The sequence below is a fragment of the Pelobates fuscus genome, chromosome 6, assembly GCF_036172605.1.
Source record: "Pelobates fuscus isolate aPelFus1 chromosome 6, aPelFus1.pri, whole genome shotgun sequence".
Lineage (NCBI taxonomy): Eukaryota > Metazoa > Chordata > Amphibia > Anura > Pelobatidae > Pelobates > Pelobates fuscus.
The window spans coordinates 275,357,017-275,376,065 of NC_086322.1; the positions used below are offsets into that span (position 1 = coordinate 275,357,017).

The 19,049-nt window shown below is 43.7% G+C and overlaps 1 protein-coding gene across 1 annotated transcript; it reads right to left on the bottom strand.

The window, feature by feature from the left end:
• Positions 1–885: 885 nt before the first annotated feature.
• On the bottom strand, positions 886–2,178 carry LOC134565833 (GTP-binding protein Rhes-like). The gene has a single exon (XM_063425498.1). It carries the CDS (start codon positions 2,048–2,050, stop codon positions 1,421–1,423), a length of 630 nt encoding a protein of 209 aa, XP_063281568.1. The 5' UTR covers positions 2,051–2,178; the 3' UTR covers positions 886–1,420.
• Positions 2,179–19,049: the final 16,871 nt, after the last annotated feature.

Sequence of the window (19,049 nt, forward strand, 5' to 3'; positions counted from 1 at the left end):
TGGTACATGGCCATTTGCATTGTTTTTCTGGTCATAGATATGTGCAGATATAAGTATCTATCTAAATGTATTTGTCTGCTTATAGGCTTAAGTCCTGGCTATAATGTACTTTCATATCTTAGCAAGTTGCCAGTCAACACTAAAACATTTGGGTAGGTTTTTTTTTTTTTTAATTTTGCTAATCTTTCAGCCAGCAGATGGCAGTATATACACATCGATATTCTGCCAAGTGATCCAATCCAATCTATGACTAAAAATATTTGTGCCAAACAGCGTTTTCAAGCATCGGTTCTGACTGGCAACATATCCTTTATATCTACTTGTACCAAGTGTATAATATTGCCAAGCTAGGTTGAGCAGAAAATTGCTAAATGGGCTTATGAAGACCACAAATACTGTATTTTTACTGCGTGTTAGAGCTCTAACGCTTATAACGCCAAATAGTTTTAGGGTTTTGTTTTTTTTACCCACCTTTAACCAAAGTTCTTGTTTTACTGTTAACGGGGATTAGCTTTTGCATAATCATTTGGATAGTAAGTAACCCCAGATGCCAAACTGTAATAAATGTACACTACAATAATTGTTAAATTTCAAGTCATGAACTAATTTAATTTTCAACAACTAAATACATTTTTTTTTTTTCTTATGCAAACAATATATCTCTGTTTGTATGCTACCCAACAGTTGTTTGTCCATGTTAAAGAATAAAAACATCTTGGAGACAACAGTTTTACAATGAGTTTATCCTCCAGTATAATCAATCTAGCTTCACTGTATTACGGCTAAACATCTGGTTAATTCATAGACATTGCAAGTGAACGCAACAGAAGGTTGAGGTAAGGTAAAATGACTCTTTGCTCATCACCATTTGCAATATTGAAATAAAAAAAAAAAATCCATCTGGCTACCTGATCTCATATAATTGTATGATTTTGATTTAATTAGTAGTTGACAATTTGCATAATCTGTTTTTGTTGTAATCTACCAAGGACTATTTTCCAAAAAAACACAAAACTGCTGACGCATTTCTGGTGAGATCAGAACACATTTTCTTAGACTATTTTGCTAGCCATCTAAATAGCACAGGTTATACAGTCATTTTTGATCTTCAGTCAATAAATGGGTAGATGTGCAAGTTAGGTTTCTGTTATCTACATATTGTAAATCAGACGGGAGGTCAACCATTTTTTTTTTTTTATCTTTTCATAAATTTAGGGGTTTCAATAGCTGCCCTTATTCCATCAATGCAACAACTGTTTTGCGTTAAAACATAAAATCCTTAACTATTAGATTCTTGCTGGCCATAGTGGAAACGATTGTTCTCTCTAGTTTAGAGTGTTGAATTTTTGCTTCCACTCTCCTTCCGTATGTCCCATTTTTAGTCTTTGCATACACACAGCTGGAATTTGAAGGTCTGCTATCAACACATGCTACAACTGTTAGTTTTGTTCATGGGAGGTTTGCGATTACCCTCATTAGGAATGGTTTCCCTCCTTCTCCTTAAAGCTGGACTCAGTCGATAAGGTAAGTTGACTTCTGTCAGCAGTGCCCTGAATACTTCTGTCACATTGAGATTTTCCTTGGCAGATGTCTCCAATAAACAGCTGTTCCACTCCAGTTCCACTGTTGACATTGCTTCCTTCCAAAGCACTTTTTGGGTAACCGCTTCATCTTTTTTGTTCCCTACTACAACAATCGGGGGACTTTTTTCTTCTTTGACCTCTAAAATCTCCTCCCGTAATCTACGTACCCTCTCAAAGCTGTCTGGGTCATCAACCGAATAAACAAGTGCAAAGGCATCTCCGCTCTGCATGCTCAATTTCCTCATTGCGGGAAACTCGTAACTCCCACTGGTATCCAAGATTTCAATTTTAACTTCTGTGCCACCTGCAGTTTCATACTCTGTGCTGTGCAACTCTTCCACAGTGTGCCTATGCTTCACGTCAAACGTATCCTGGAGGAAACGGCGAATCAAGGATGTCTTCCCCACTCCTGCCGCTCCCAAGAACACAAGCCTTGCACTTGTCTTCTCTTTGACAGACAGGGACATATCTCTTGTGGTTGGTATGCCCTTTTTTTTTTCCCCCTCTCTCCTTCCTTCCAAAGTACGCTCTTTTGTTGCAAAAATATCAATGTAATATTCTCAGACTTAGAATAGCATGTAAAGCTCAGTTCTGCCTCTGCTCCCTATTTATTCATATTCTCCTGAGTGAGGTAGGACTGCTTTCATCGAATCCAAAGCTGCTGCCTTAAGCTGGAGGGGAGGGGAGCTATCACCCTGCTCTCACTTGCTCTTGTCCGTATGTGGATAGTGTTAACCCTCTAAGTGCTGACAGTACATCAGCAATATAGGATTGATATATATTTTCAAAAGAACATAACTGGCTTCTTTTTTTTCCAGTCTTGATTTTGCTATATATCACACTTCATATTAATTATATAATATTTAATATTAAATTCCAACTCCTCATTAGTAGCCTTAATATGCACCTGGAAAATTTGAGTGTTAATAACGGGTTGTTGCTTAGTGCTTATCAAACCATTTTCTGGTTATTGATGAGTTGTAACATCTATCCTGTGACACATTCTGATTTAAATTATTACTTGAAACATCACATTTAGTGCTTGATAACTGGCCAATATTTGTGAACAAGATTATTTAAAGGGTTACTCCAAGCACTATGAACACCTACAGATTTGAAGTGATCATGGTGCTTTGAGTCTGCACGGGCAGCATTTTGCTATGAAACACTGCACACACAAATTTCAACACGATTGTTGCTGGAGGTGTAAATAATAAGGTTATGCGTGTCCCTTTAAAAGATAAAATACATTGTTATTTAATGCTCAGAAATAGTTTTTTTTGAAAATTCAGACCACTTGGTGCCTGTAATACAGCTCTAGGTGAAGCAAAGCTGTAGAACATACATTCCTATTAAGCTGTGACAACGCAAACATTGTTTGTTATATAAGCACAAACAAATAAAATGTTAACAAAAGACTATTCTGTAACGGCTGCTTCCTAAGGTCTTCCAGTAGTCCTTTCACGCCTTACTGAGCTTTTCTGAGCAGAAATGAATTAAGGAAGAAAGGGCAAGGGTCAGATGGGGTTTGCATCTTAATTTAAAAGTTTTTAGGTACCGAGATGACAATTTTGCTCTAAATGAAAGTGTCCAGCTTTTATAGCTATTTTTCTAGAATGACAACAGAGTACATCCTCGCTTTTCATCTCTGGATGCACATACATGTGAGCAGCAGGTTTTAAAAAAAAAAAAATACATTAAAAGTTTCTCCAATATTTGCTCATGCTCCTAAAATGCTTATTTATTCCCCTCTAGTTAGGGTCTCAAAGGATGGTCAGCAGTATTTCCTATAGGACAGCACCACCAAAAGTATCCCTTGTGTGAGTGCGAACTGGGAGACTAAAAATGCTGGAATCACTCAGAGGAATAAGAGAAACTCGGCAGAATTAATTTTGCGGCTAGGAAAATGCTGCTATATTTTGAAGGTATGGCACCATGCTTCGATCATCTCCCAAAACCAAGTGTTGGAGGCAGAGTTTGATATTAAAGATGGTGCCTCAGCATCTAAACAGCGCTGTGGCACCGATGTTATAGCTTAGGATTTTGCTTTGGTTGATTGTGGAAGCCATATTGGAGCATTAGGTTGGTGTTTTTTTTTTTTTTTTTTGTAGGGTTCCAATGGGTGGACTAACAGACAAGTACTTGTATCCAGACAAGTTGGACACACAGGACATGGGGCGTTTGAGGACCATCTCCAGACAAGCTTACATTCTAGAGGGAGTGGGTATAGTGACACAAAAGGTAAGAATATAGTAGAAAAGTAGGTTACTAGAATAGTTTTCAATGAGGGCTTCGTTTTTTTTTTTGTTTGTTTGTTTTTTTGTGATGTGCACAAGTTAACAAATTGTTTCAGTTCGCCACAACAGCGGTTTCAAAATGAATTCAACATGTATTCCAAGGAATACAGGCACATTTTTATATTGAGGTAAGAGATATTTATGTCAGAATAGTGGTTAGAGAACCAGTAGGCTGGTTTAAATGAACTGACATGTTGGTGTGCTTAGTTAAGACGTGAAGTTGCATGTGTGGTTTGGGACTTGCATAGGAATTATACAGGCAGCGAACCATATTTTACACATTTGCTAGGCAAGGGTAGGCTACTGTAACTCCGGCGTCTACATTGCTCTGCCAGGGCTAAGGAAGGCATGTTGCATGTGGTGGAGTGAGAAAGAGCGACTGCATACATATGCATATTCGGGTCTGGTGTCCGCTACGGGTATAGAATTAAGATTGTAACGCCTCACTTGTCAAATAGGTGGTGCGAATGAGGTAGCAGTACCCTGAAGTGGGGGGATGGGTGGAGAGTAAACTGGTGTTTGTGACGTTCGGTCAAATGGCCTAGGGGAGTTATATAAAAGAAAATGCAACAATCAGTTAAAGTTGTAGGATAGCACAAGAGAAAACCAAACTTAAGCTTGTATGGTAAGGCAGTGTGTTGGTCTGCTCTCAGGTCAGGTGAAATTGAACGACCAGGTCTTCGGGACAGCGGCCAGTGCTTTAGCCGGTTTGGGGATGTGGAAGAGACCATCCAGAGCTACTGTCTCAGCCTGCCGCGGTGACAGCAATGCTAACAGAAGTCTTCTCATGAGGTGCGGTAATTCTGCTTCTGGAACGTCATCTGAGATCCCTCTGATTTTTAAGTTATTCCGGCATCAGATATCTTCTTGTGCCATGAAGCGGCATTCATATGTTTGGGTCTGCCTTTGTTGTTCCCGGACAGCTTGTTGAAGTGTTTCAATGTGCTGTGTGCCTTTGTGTGAGGCTTCTTCCAGCACTCCGATGCGGCCTGTCAGGCCCTGTAGGCCTCCGCAGATCATTGCCATGTCTGCTTGAGGTGTGTTTTAAGTCTGCCAGGAGCTCTTTCAGTACATCGATGGTAACTGGAGCGGAGTCTGATGCTGGTGGACTCTGTTTTGGCTTCGTAATAGCCGGTAAGTATTCCTCCTCACCCTCTATGAACAGCTCGTCGGAGAGGACTGAGCAACCTCATGAGAGGGCAGCCATTTTGGGTCCGCTCACACCCTACGCCTGCCTCCATAGTTCTCCAATATTTATCCCCATGTGTGGTCTGTCGGACTTGGGCCTTTTAGTTTTGTGCCCCATGTCTTCTAGCCTAACTGGTGATATCTCCCAAGTTCAGCTAGTCGGGGGAACGGCTCCAATAATCGGGTTTTCAATTGCATGAAGCCCAGAGCTTCAGGAATATGCAACCGTCTGCTTCAGTGGCTAAGTCCCACCCCCCCCCCCAAGAAGTGGGGTTTTTAATGATTTATTTTTGAAGGAATGGAAACTGGGGGGGAGTCTAACTGAGAAGGGAAAGGAGTACCACAGGAGTGGTGCAGCCCTAGAGAAGTCTTGAAGGCAAGCAACAGAGGTGGGAATACAGAGGATAGAAGCGGAGCATAGGGGCCTAGACGGGACATACTTGCTTGATAGGTTTGGATAGGTAGAAGCAGCATTATGTAGAGATTTGTAAGCAAGTACCACGATTTTAAATTGAGCCCTCTATCCTTTGGACTGACAGAGGGGGCAGGTGTGGGCAGACCAAAACTGAGCCTTGCCACAACACTTAAAACTACTGCGAAGTGGATTGCAGTAGACAAGGCAAGAGTTAATTGTGTAATGTACCAGTCACGTCAGGTGTTAAATAGGGCAGTTGCATACTATGTTTTTTGAGATGGAAGCGGCAGGATTTTAGGATTGACTGGATGTGAGGAGTGAAGGAGAGATTGTAGTCCGCGAACACCTAAGCTTCTCTAGTGGATTTCGTGCCAGAAGTGCCATAGAGCCCCCCGTTGTAAGTAGTCAAACCATTCTAGAATGGTTTGACTTCTTCCTGGGGTCTGCTGGACTCCACTCCCTGCTTACACTACTTCAGACAGAGAGCTCTTCGCCCACGTAAGTGACACAAGTATCCAAGCCAGATGGAAGGATGCAACAATCTGTTAAATAGAATGACACTGGTTTGGATACTATGCATATTGCTCACAGAACAGGTGCAATTTCTTGGCAGTGTGTGCTTGAGAGAAGGAGATGGTAATGAAGATTGCAATAATGAAGCATGTGAATCTGCACAATAAACGGCAAAGTCCTTTCTGGCACCTGAACTAGAACAGAGACTAATTCTCTGAGAGTTGGAGTTGTGGGGAGGCTTGACTCATTCTGTCCTACTCTGAGGCAGGTCTCAAAACATCTCCAAATACGCAGCAAAAATAGTCCAGAAGATTTCACACATTATTCCTGTCATGACAGGTAAGGATCCTAATAAAGACAAAGGCAGAGAAAACAGGATAAACAAACTAGCCAAGGTGAAAGCACATTGGGTCAGCATGAAGCACAACAGGGCACCTAGTTGGAGGCAGAATGGGTTTAAATACCCAAAGGTATGGAGTTGCATCATTCCTGTTCACCAAAACAGGAACACTTGTTGTGCAGGCTTCACATCAGAATGACGACCCTAACACTAAGAATCTATATGATGTAGGGAAGACACAGCATTTCTAGAACACTTGGAGCCGTGTCAATAATGATGCCAGATTGATGTGAACCCAAATCAGTTTTAGTATTTGTGCTGGTATAGCATGCTACTTCAAAATTGAAGGGAGATGGCACTATACCCTGTTTTGCCAAAAATAAGACATCACAGGGGATGCTTGTCATTTAAGCCCTACCCTGAAAATAAGCCCTAGTCGCCAGTTCGCTAATCTAGGTTTGGGGAATTTTCCCCGACATAGATTTGCAGGGTTCCATATACTAGTAAGCTAATCTATGTTCGGTGGAAGTTTCCCCGAACATAGATTCACGGGATTCCATGCCCTAGGCAACTGGTCTATGTTCGGGTGAATTTCAAATTGTAGAGAGAATTCCTCATTCAAACTTGACACATTTCATCCTGTCAGACTTTTTCAAGAGCTGCTGGAGACCTTCTGGTTCCCTACTTATTTTTAGTTTTCATGATCCCAACTGATTGCACAAGTTGTGCCACCATGCTCTACGTTAAGTAGAGTGTGATGGTGAAACCATTGCCAACCTTACATATTTCCAAAACTTTACTAACACAGACAGGGACTGTCATATAAATTCAGGTTTCTGTTCTATAAGAAGTAAACAAACTAAAAAAGAAATAATAAAATCGATAAACTACTGTGCATGGTGTGTGTGACAGAAGCTCCCATACCTTGGCCTTTTGGAGAGGCTTGAAGGCCCTCTCGCCCAAAGACCATGGACCTGGTCCTAAGAGTCCCTGAAAGGGGCTTGTGATGGTAGCAATTGAAAAACAAACTATGGGACGTGGCCTGACTGTGAAGCTGTGCAGACGCACAAACCATGAGCTCCTGGTACTAAGGCCGATTTCTGACTAAAAATGGGCTCAAACGACATAATTCTGATCCCCAACTCACCGCATCTTGCTCTACAGACACTGGCGAACAGGGGGATACTACAAATGCCCAGAAATAACGCCGGAATGACCAAGCTGAGGCCTGGGGCCTATACCAAGCAGGGCAAGGGAGAGGCGGCCGCTCTCCTGTGCTTAGTCCGGCGGGACCCCCCATGCACCTACTGAAGGCCCCGTTCTCCCCCCCTGTGGGCCGGGGGGGTTATCCCGGACCCCACCGGGGATGCAGCGAACACTCAAGCCACTTGAGCGGCGGAAACACAAAGCCGAGACCGCATGGCAAAAATCAAGATGGCCGCCTCGCCTACAATAAGCCTAAGAACAGAGGCGGTCACAGCAGAGCAACGGCGGAGCTGTCTAGCCGGCAGGGAGCATTCCAGAGCAAAGATTTAAGCGCATTGCTCGCAACCTTGCTAAGCCATCAGACCCACTACAGCAAGCAACCATAGCAAATCATCACCCTCCTTCGAGGTCCGAAGCCTGTCAGGTACTTACCCCTCCGCTGCCGCTCCACCAATCACATCAGCCAAACCAGCGCCCCACTCTTCTTCTGGGCTGGGGGCCCGCAGGGAGGGACATCCAGACACCTGTCCACATACCCCTGGGAGAAACCGAGTCACAGACCCTGAGGGCTCATGATTCAGCCTCTTGGAGAAAGCAGGACTATGGACACAAGGCACAAGCCCTCACCAGAGCTCGAGCTGTGGAGTAACCCAGCTCTTCATAAAAAGTGTACCTCATGATTTAAGTTTATATGCCTCACGATCTCTCTCACACTGTTGGCTACCCGGTGGTACTAATACACAATCACATTGTCAGCTAGAGTAGCCTGTTGATGGATCTATGCTAATCTCTCTTCCCTGACAAGTCTTTGCTTTATCATTTTGTTTTGTGCTATTATAAAATAAGTGCAGTACATGTCACTGTATGCCTGTCTGTTATACCCTGCACTTATAAAATCTTAAAATCTTGCAACTAAACTACTACAAATGCAGACTAACCATAAAAAAGTGCTAGTACTAACATACCCCTGATTATTGAAAATGTTATGGAAAAGCATGTGGACTGCCTTTGGGGTACCCCATGCGTGTGTTATCTCTTTTGCACTACAAAAATAAAGAATATAAAAATAAATAAAAGTAAGAAAAGGGGATGCGTGTGAATGCCAGTATGTATATATGCAGGGCTCAAAATATCCACTAGCCATTGGCGAGTGAAAATTTTAGTCCCGGTGAGTAGAAATTTACGCTGGGGCAGAACCCCAAAATGGGGATTGTCCGGCCAAAATCAGGATGGTTGGGAGGCATGCATGAATCTGAGTATGTGCGTGTAAAGGGGTTGGGGGTGCACAGTGAGACCCACAAAAATAAATTCAATTATTTTTGGAGGGAGGGGAGCTACCAAAATATATTTCTGTTCTGGTTGCCATGTTACCATGGTAGTTTTGAAGTCATTTCCTTAATCCCGTGATGCACAATTGTGCAATAAATACGTTTTTTGTTTTTTTTTTGTCTTGCTTTTTTTTTTTTTTACTGCCATCTAAAAGATTTCTGGTGCTGCTGCAGTGATATACATTACAAATATTACAGGTTATGTATAATTCATACTACAAACATTTGTAATTTTCCCTCCTACCAGATCCAATGCAAACTCCCCATGCCCACCTCCCCCTACATTTTATAAATAATAAGTGAATCGCAGTCCCATTTCTTGTCTCTTATCTTGCCGTACAGGCTGTGGAGTTATTGCTTCTCATGGGAGAGTGATATAGTTTAATCTGCCAGAAACCTGCATTTTCTTCATTATCCCCCCACAACCTCCCCATAATTCAACGGGTCTCCTGCTGCAGGGGATTGTGGGGGAGGGTAGCCATGAGACACAGCTGGAGTGTATATTAAAGATTTTTTTTTTTTAGTTTTATGGTACTGGAGATATCTGAAAGATAAAGTCCGCAGAAAAAAAGATTCTCATGTAAAACTTAAGCATTACGAGTGAAAAGATCCCTTCATTCCCCCAGCTCCAACACATCCGATTTTATTAACTTTTAGATTTATTTGTTTATGTTCCTGACCCTATAGTGTTCCTTTAATGTTCATAACAGAATTGGTGTATGGATTTAGGCCTATTGGCAGAGAAAGCAACTTCTTCCCCAGTATATAATATATTATATTTTGAAAGGTGTTTTCTCTTCCACATGTAAAATAAACTACTTCACACAACTTCCCTTGCAGATTGATGCTCCATTAAGGTAAATGATATCCACAGAAAATTATATTTTGTCTAATATTTCAGCTGAGCCCTTCATACAGGGCCGGACTGGGGAAAAAATTCGGCCTGGGCATTTTTTATTCACAGCGGCCCACTGAAAAGGGGGCGGGGCCAGATAAGGTGTGTTTTTATTGTCATCCCCAATGACAAGAACGCCCCATCTCAAAGTGAGCATGTTGGTTCAATGCTCTTCCAGGGCATGAGAAAAGGGCCCTGTATTTGTTCTGCACAGCGCAAGCAAATTTAATAACATGCTTGCGTTGTGTTTGCTTGAAACTTGTCTCAGGGGTTTCCATAATTGGGATACTCACGGTATCCCATTTATGGAGACACTATGTGTTTGCTTAAATGGAATCTAGTGTGTGCATATGGTATCCAGAGTGTGTATGTCAGAAATGTAGTTTGTGTGTAGGTGGTGCAGTGTCTGTGTGTAGGGGATCTAGTGTGTGCGAAGGAGTGCGTATAGGAGATCTAGTGAGTGTGTGTGTGAGTGGTGCAGCGTGTTTGGGGGCTGCTGTGTGTGGGTGCTGTGTGAGTATGTTAGGGTGCTGGGTGAGTATGTTAGGGTGCTGGGTGAGTATGTTAGGGTGCTGGGTGAGTACGTTAGGGTGCTGGGTGAGTACGTTAGGGTGCTGGGTGAGTACGTTAGGGTGCTGGGTGAGTACGTTAGGGTGCTGGGGGAGTACGTTAGGGTGCTGGGGGAGTACGTTAGGGTGCTGTGTGATACTCACGGTATCCCATTTATGGAGACACTATGTGTTTGCTTAAATGGAATCTAGTGTGTGCATAGGGTATCCAGAGTGTGTATGTCAGAAATGTAGTTTGTGTGTAGGTGGTGCAGTGTCTGTGTGTAGGGGATCTAGTGTGTGTGAGAAGGAGTGCGTATAGGAGATCTAGAGTGTGTGTGTGAGTGGTGTAGTGTGCATTTGTGAGGAGTATAGTGTGTGTGGGAAGGTGATGTGTGTGTGTGGGCGCTATGTGTGGGTGCTATGTGTTAGGGTGCTGTGCGAAGGTGATGTGTATGTGTTAGGGTGCTGTGTGAGGATTCTGTGTGTGTTAGGGTGCTATGTGAGTGAGGGTGCTATGTGAGTGAGGGTGCTGTTTGAGCTAGGGTGAGTACGTTGGGGTGCTGGGTGAGTATGTTAGGGTGCTGGGTGAGTACGTTAGGGTGCTGGGTGAGTACGTTAGGGTGCTGGGTGAGTATGTTAGGGTGCTGGGTGAGTATGTTAGGGTGCTGGGTGAGTATGTTAGGGTGCTGGGTGAGTGTGTTAGGGTGCTGGGTGAGTGTGTTAGGGTGCTGGGTGAGTATGTTGGGGTGCTGGGTGAGTGTTGGGGTGCTGTGTGAGTGTTGGGGTGCTGTGTGAGTGTTGGGGTGCTGTGTGAGTATGTTAGGGTGCTGTGTGAGTATGTTAGGGTGCTGTGTGAGTATGTTAGGGTGCTGTGTGAGGGTGATGTGTGTGTTTGCAAGGATTGTGTATTGGGGGGAGGCAGGTAAATGCCAATATTGAGTTTTGTTTTGTTTTAATTATAAAAATAAATAGATAATATCTCCCCCCCCCCCCCCTTCCCTTCTTACCTGTAGCCTGGAAGGGGGGGGGGGCGCTGACATCCATCCCTGGTGGTCCTCGTGGTAAGTGAACTCTAGCCCGTGCTATGGCAACGACCCGGATCTCGCGAGAGAAACACAGCGGAGCTGCAAGTTAGAGCCCCGCCGGGCCGCCTCTCCAGGCTGGCTCCCTCCCTCTCTCTCTCCCCGCCGGCGGTCGCATTTGATTGCATGTGGGCCGGTGAGGGAGATCTTTGATGCAACACAGCGGGGCCGGCGCTCAGATAGCGCCGGCCCTGCATAGACCGGCTGGATCCCCCCGGCCTCGGTTCGTGGCCATCGCGGCCCACCGGGCATTTGCCCGGTTTGCCCGATGGCCAGTCCGGGCCTGCCTTCATATATGTGTACAGGAATTCATTTCATGTGTATGCAAGAAAATATAGCAACTATTTGTTTTTGGAAAGGAGATATACAATTGTAGTCGGGGACAATAAGCCGTACTTATAATAGGTTAGATATATGAACAAGTCGGTTGAGGTGTGCCGAAACCGACGTATCGGGTAGGCCTGTAATAAAAGAGGGCCCACCTGGTAATAGTATGTATATATGGGGAGTGGTGGGAGGGATGAACCTGGATGCATCAGCCCTGTGGAGTAGGGGGCCTGTGCTTATGTAGCCGGGGTAACCCCTCCCACAACTTCAGGCTCTGCCTTCCAATTTGTAGTCGGGGACAATAAGCCGTACTTAGAATAGGTTAGATATATGAACAAGTCGGTTGAGGTGTGCCGAAACCGACATATCGGGTAGACCTGTAATAAAAGAGGGCAAAAAGGTTGAATGAAAATTCACTTTATTATACAACTTAGAAAGCATGAAACTTAAAGGCTTGTCTTAATTCTAGCTCTGGTTGTGGTATGTATGTGGAATACACTGCAGATTTCCATCGTCCTAATCTTTTGATGATGTGAGCTGGAATGTTTTGACTTGATGCGGCAAGGGCTGCCCCTATTCTGAACGAGTGTCCTGTAAAGGTATTTGGGTTAAGACCCAACCTAGTTAAGAGAGTTCTGATGTAAGAGATGAATTTGGCTGTAGTGAGTAGTTTGCCCTGTATAGTGAATAGGGCCTTGTTCGGATTTATGTCAACGAGTGATGCTACATACTGGTCGATTATTACCACCGGGCACCACTTGTTGGCCGTGGGATAGTAATTTATTTCGGTAGGTGGTCCTGATTGGTTTGTTTTAGTGTGAGTAATGGTGAGAATGTAATGGTCTGAATGTTTGTTTAGGTCGGAAATTCTTAGATAACTTTTGCAGGATGTGATGTTGTCAGCAGTGAATTCGTTGGGCCGTAGGTTTTGATGGTGAGATTCGTATCTGGTTCGAAGGGGTTGGTGTCTAATATGTCGGATAGCGCCCAGAATATGAGACCGTCTATAGGTTGTCTTTTAGTTGTAGTGGGGTTGTCTAGACGCTGTATGCCTCTGAGCATATTCTTCACTGGGTAGGAGGACATGAATGGTTTGATGCTAGGATACGCACTTAATATATGGTGTTGTATACCCGTGATGTAGAGTTTTATGGTGTTTAGGGAGAGTTTTAGGTGAAGGTGGCAAAAGGATATAAATGTTACTATGGAATCCAGAGAATATAAGTCTGCAATCTGATATTCAGAGGTAAATTTGTTATAGACTGCAAAGGCTCTATTATATGATTTGGTGGTGTTGACTGAAAGGCCAGCGCTAGCCAGGTACCTGCTGTGCGACATTAAGCGGGTCAGTCCAGGATTAGGTCTTGGAACAAGGGGGTTGGCACTGGCGTTATGTCGGCCAACGGGTGGGCTTCGAAGAATCTCTGAAATTGAGAGCGAGACAAGGCGTCAGCTGCAATGTTTGTGTGTCCAGGTATGTGGAAGCATGTGATATGGAAGTGTAAAGTGGCTGCAAGCCAGGTGAGTCGTCTGACTAACCTCATGATCACAAGGGAGGAAGATCTGCCTTTGTTAAGGATGTCGCTTGCAGTTTTGTTATCAGTAGAGCATTTTACTGCTTTACCTCCCCATAGGTGCCCCCAGACTTTGGCAGCCGCAACTATGGGGTAAATTTCAAACAAAGCTGAAGTTGTATGAAATGAGGGCAGATACGTGGTTTCCGGTGGCCAACTGTCTCTAAACCAGGCATTGTTAAAGATAGCGGCAAACCCGGTGTGTGCTGCAGCATCTGTCCAGGTGGTGGAAGAATGTTCTGAAATGGGGGGTATGAACATCGCTATACCGTTCCATTGGGACAAAAACCTGAGCCACATGTGGAGATCGGCTATGGCGTGTTCGTCTAATGTTATGGTACAGTTGTCATTTGTGAGTTGGGGGAGAAGATACAAGAGCCTTGAGATAAATGCTCTGCCGTGAGCTATTATCCTCATAGCAAAGTTCAGTGTACCTAGTAATGACTGTAGCTCGGTCTTGGTACACTTGTTATTCTTCAAAAAAGACTCTACTTTTTTTTGATTCTGACAACTTTCTCTCGCGGGAGGCTAGCTTGTAGTGCTATGGAATCTAGCTGGATTCCTAGAAAAACCAAGTTGGTGGTAGGTCCTACTGTTTTCTCCTGGGAGAGTGGTACCCTTAGTGTTGCAAAAAGTGCCCTTGTCTTGTCGATGCTGGTGGATGTTGTATTTGGGGCTTCTGTAGTGAGAAAGTCATGTCCAGGTTTCGACGGGGGATGTTACATTGGTAATCTGGAGGTCAAAGACGGACCAAAGTTCTGCCCGGTGAGGTTGCTGTGGGAGTTTTTAGAGGTACGTGGGTTGGTAGCAGGGTTTAGGCATAGGAATGGGTCATCCGTCAGCCGATTTCAATAAGCCAGAGTTCTTCGGGCTGGGGTGCTAAGTATTGGACTGTCCCCCGGACGTTATACTACGCATTCCTTCAAGAATGGGGCGGTGACTCAGGAGAGTATGCTGGGTCTTCCATCAGAGGCTCTCAAGCAGTCGGGGCGGTTTCATCTCTATGTGCCTCACTTGCTTTAGGTCAGCGGCGCAGCGCAGTTATGGTTTTGTTGTTTCATTGTAGGTTCTTCCCCATGTTTTATTTGGATAATCAGACACTCCTTTGTGTATTGGGTAGCTAGGCGGGCCGAGAGTAGACCCTATGGCCGGAACCTCAGTTTCCCGTACGAGATAGCAAGGGTACGTTGGAGGGGTATCCGGGGGCTTACCTGGGACGGGTTATATGCTGAGCTGATTCAGCTCAGGCGCTAGGTGTCGGAGCCGGTGACCCTGGTGATTCACGTGGGCGGGAACGATGTCGGACGGCGACGGTCGGTGGACCTGGTGCACGCGATGCGGCATGACGTGGCCCGCTGTATCGCGTTGTTCGGGGACTTTACCCTCGCCTGGTCCGAGATCGTGCCTTGCCTGGTTTGGCGAACCAAAGGAAAGGGTAAGGCCCTGGAGCGCTATAGGCGGAAGGTCAATATGACCATGTCCCGGTTCGTGCGCCACCTGGGTGGTATAGTAGTAAGACACGTTGAGTTGGAAGGGGACAATGACGCACTAATGAGAGGTGATGGGGTGCACCTGTCCCCCATTGGGCTGGACATCTTTAACATAGGCCTGCAAGCTGGAATTGAGGGGGCGCTGTCGGCGGGGGGGGGGGCGCGATGCCCGCGCAGTGTAGTGCGCGAGGAGGGGCATCGCGGTGGCGGTTTCCCTGGACAGCGCAGAGGTAGAAAGGAACATTGGGGAAACGAAAGCCGGCATGGAGCTGATGGCGATGAGCTGGCTGTCGAGGCTCATGGTACCAAATGTGTGTGAGAACTGCCTGTTGGGCAAACACCCAACAGCTGGCAGATTTGGAGTTAAATTGTTAATTTAAATAAAGCTGTGGCCGTGGGCCCTTGTCCACAAGAATGAGGTGTCAAGTGTATTATTGGGGGGGCAACGGGTTGTTGGTTGGGTCAGCAGTCATGTCCTTTTCAAACATATAAATCCCAATCTGTCAACGTAAGCTCACAATACATCTTTAGTACTGAGTCCACTGCTGCATAAATAGTTGTTTGTTTGTGTTTAAATTTAATAATAGTTACAAAAAAAAATTGCTGCTAGCATAAAAAAAGAGAACTTTTTTTTTTATATCATTGTTTATTTTCTTTGAAGATAGCCATCTCTCCTGGGTGTCCGCGCCATACATTGTGCACTCTTTCAGTTTTGTGTCGTCAAAGTCTGAAAATCACTGAAAAGCAATTTTGTCTTCATTCTAAAAAGGACTTGGAGAATGGGTAGAATTAACGCATTGTGACAGATGACCTTTCTTATGATGAGTTGCAAACTGACAGTTCAGCAGAAACAGCTGACTTATAATTAGTGCAGTGCCCCTAACCACTAAACAGATACCCTGACAGGCCGCTTGCAGACAGATACTGCACCCCGTCTCTCCAAGTCCTCGCTGGGGGAAAGATCGGGCCTAGCAGCATGACGTGACGCTGATTATACAATAGAAAGTGGCAGGGTTATGTTCCATGTGAATACTAAGATGCAAGCGTCGCCAATCCTACCCTTGTACAGACTGAAAATGATTTCCTTTAACTTTCTGACCTACACATCCACACATTATCTTGCTTAACTTCACAGTGAATCACATTATCTGAATAAACACATGTTAGATATATATATATATTACATTGCAGGCTGATTTATTTATTTTTTACTTCCTTCCTTGTGTCCTTTTCTAGGTTCTAGATCCACAGCTGTTGATATGCAGTGCTGGACGTACTAATGATCCCATTGTTAGATATAGCTTAGTCGGATCATTATCCAGTTTTCTGTCCATACATTCTCTCAGCTGCTGCCAGGGCCTCGTAGCTCATACTGTGCTCAGGGGATTGCTTTTGGGGACCTTTTGGTCCACGTGGGGATAGGATTCCCCCTAAACTGGACAGTGTTAACAGGCCACACTGGGTCAGGCCCTTGTCCAGAACTACCTGGCCTTTCACCAGAACAACGTGCTCCTCCCAACATTTCAAGTACAGAATGAGGGACACTTTATTTTTTAGGGGTGTAAGGTTGAGCTTCTATAAAAGAGGGCCATTAGGATAGAAAAGAGGGACAAATGGACTTAGGTTCAAAACAGGGACTTGCCCTCCTAAATAGGGACACTTGGGAGACAACGTAAGCTTTCATTTCCTCACGGCACAGATACAAGCACCAGCCACCATAACACACACAAGTTTCCACTGGACTCCAGCTAAGCCACACTCCTGCACCAAAAATGTATGAAAAGGGTAGAGAATGGATGTTTGAGAATATCCGTATAGCTGTGTATGTCTGGCAGTGCATATTTTTGTTTTTGTGTGTGTCTGCGAATGCATGTCTCTGTGTTTGGGAATGCGTACATGCAGCTGAGAATAGGTATTAGTGAGTATGAGTTTTCTGGGAGAGTGTGTGCGGTGTGTGTGTGTGTGTGTTTGACTGAGTTTGGGAATGCGCATGTGTCTGTATATCGTATATTCTGTGCATGTCTGGGACTGTGTCCCAAATGGCCCTGCAAAATTATTCTATAAGGGGGCCCTTGACTGCTGCATCTCTCTGTTGGGCCAGTTTTGTTTTGTTTTTAAGTTTGTTTTTTCTTTTTGTTTTTTTTTGTTTTTTAATACAACATATTATTAAACCTTTTCATTTTCCTATGAAGTGTAATCTTCTTTTCTGGTTTTACCCACTCACATTTTGTCTGTTCTTTGATAGTGTTATTGATAGGAAAGGTGATTCTTTTAGATCTCAGATCCTCAGAAGGCTTATCGGAAGCAAATGTAAATGAACATGTAATGTATTCTTAATCCAAGTGGTCTGCGTCTTCTATCTCTCTCTAGTGTGTAAGGAGGATAAGGAATCTGTAGTTCTTCCAGTGTCCGAGATGGTTGTTCCAAGCTGTGACTTTCATCATTTTCCCAAATCCCAATTAGATTCTGATATTGTATCCCAAAGCCTTTGTCATCTGTTTAGGTGTGTATCAACGATTTCCTTTTTTGTGCTGCCTATGTCCTATCCTCTGAGTGTGTCCCCCCTTACATCTGTCCCCCTAAAGACAAAGGGATGCCATCTGCGTAAGAGAATTAGGGAGGTCCGTTTTTAAAGGTTTTGTTTTGTTTAATTTGTGTTGGGTATTGTTTTTTTGGGGTGGGGACCAGTATAAGAAGGGTTGAAGTAACCCTTTACAGAATAATATCTTCCCATCCAAGGATTCCAATCCACTCTTCTGGTAGTTGATCTTCATTCAGAGAGTAGTCTTAGGCTGTAAAAGGCATGTGGCTGAGAATTAATTCCTATTTTCTGGCTATTGCTCTGTTTATAATAATGTTAAAAATAAAAAGTAGCCCTGCATTAATATTAATTTATTTAATGACCAATCTTGAGAAAACTACACATAATACGAAATATGAGATTTGATTTTAAGAGATCCCATTGGTGTTTATAAGGAGCACTTTACAGTCCTAAGAGTGAATGCAGCTGTTATCGAATAGGGAGGAACAGATACAATTTGGTAACAGAGTAATTCACTTTGTTATTTATTCAATAGTTTATTAGGCTTTATTTATTAGCTGCCGAAATGAAAACTGACCTAAAGTGTAACTCTGTTAATCAATTAATTTGGGGTGTCTGTTAAAGGGGCACTATAGTCACCTGAACAACTTTAGCTTAATGAAGCAGTTTTGGTGTATAGAACATGCCCCTGCAGCCTCACTGCTCAATCCTCTGCCATTTAGGAGTTAAATCCCTTTGTTTATGAACCTTAGTCACACCTCCCTGCATGTGACTTGCACAGCCTTCCATAAACACTTCCTGTAAAGAGAGCCCTATTTAGGCTTTCTTTATTGCAAGTTCTGTTTAATTAAGATTTTCTTATCCCCTGCTATGTTAATAGCTTGCTAGACCCTGCAAGAGCCTCCTGTATGTGATTAAAGTTCAATTTAGAGATTGAGATACAATTATTTAAGGTAAATTACATCTGTTTGAAAGTGAAACCAGTTTTTTTTTCATGCAGGCTCTGTCAATCATAGCCAGGGGAGGTGTGGCTAGGGCTGCATAAACAGAAACAAAGTGATTTAACTCCTAAATGGCAGTGAATTGAGCAGTGAAATTGCAGGGGAATGATCTATACACTAAAACTGCTTTATTTAGCTAAAGTAATTTAGGTGACTATAGTGTTCCTTTAACGTAACAGGAGTTTCAATAATCCCTCTAAAGAATATGAATCAGACTCCCATTTCTGGGTCTGTTTTATAGTAATAGAACATAATTATCTAGTCCAATCCCTGGGTGGGGTCTGCTCTCAACAAGATTAGAAAGGGAAATATTCACTTAACGGTTACTTCCCATATAGACAACCTAAAATGGAGATATCAAGAGAGTATTGCCAAAATAAGGATGATGCTAACTATAGAGAGGGGAATAGAGATAGTTATAGTTATAAGAGGTTAAAGAGTCCACAATGAGGGAGAAAGGGGTGTCAAGGAAAATAGTAGAATCCACAATACAAAAAGGAGTTAATCTTAGAACCCTTCATGCCTGCACCTTGATAGGCGCTTAAATGCTGTATAGATCCACTGCTATTCTGACAAATATACTATCTGCACCTCCCTGCCAAGTGCTAGGCTAAATAGTAGAGTAAACTTCTCCTAGTTCTCTCTTTCTGCACCTTCGTGGGTGCCAATAATATCAGCTATCCTAGCTGCAGCTACCTGCCAGATGCTAGGTTGAAT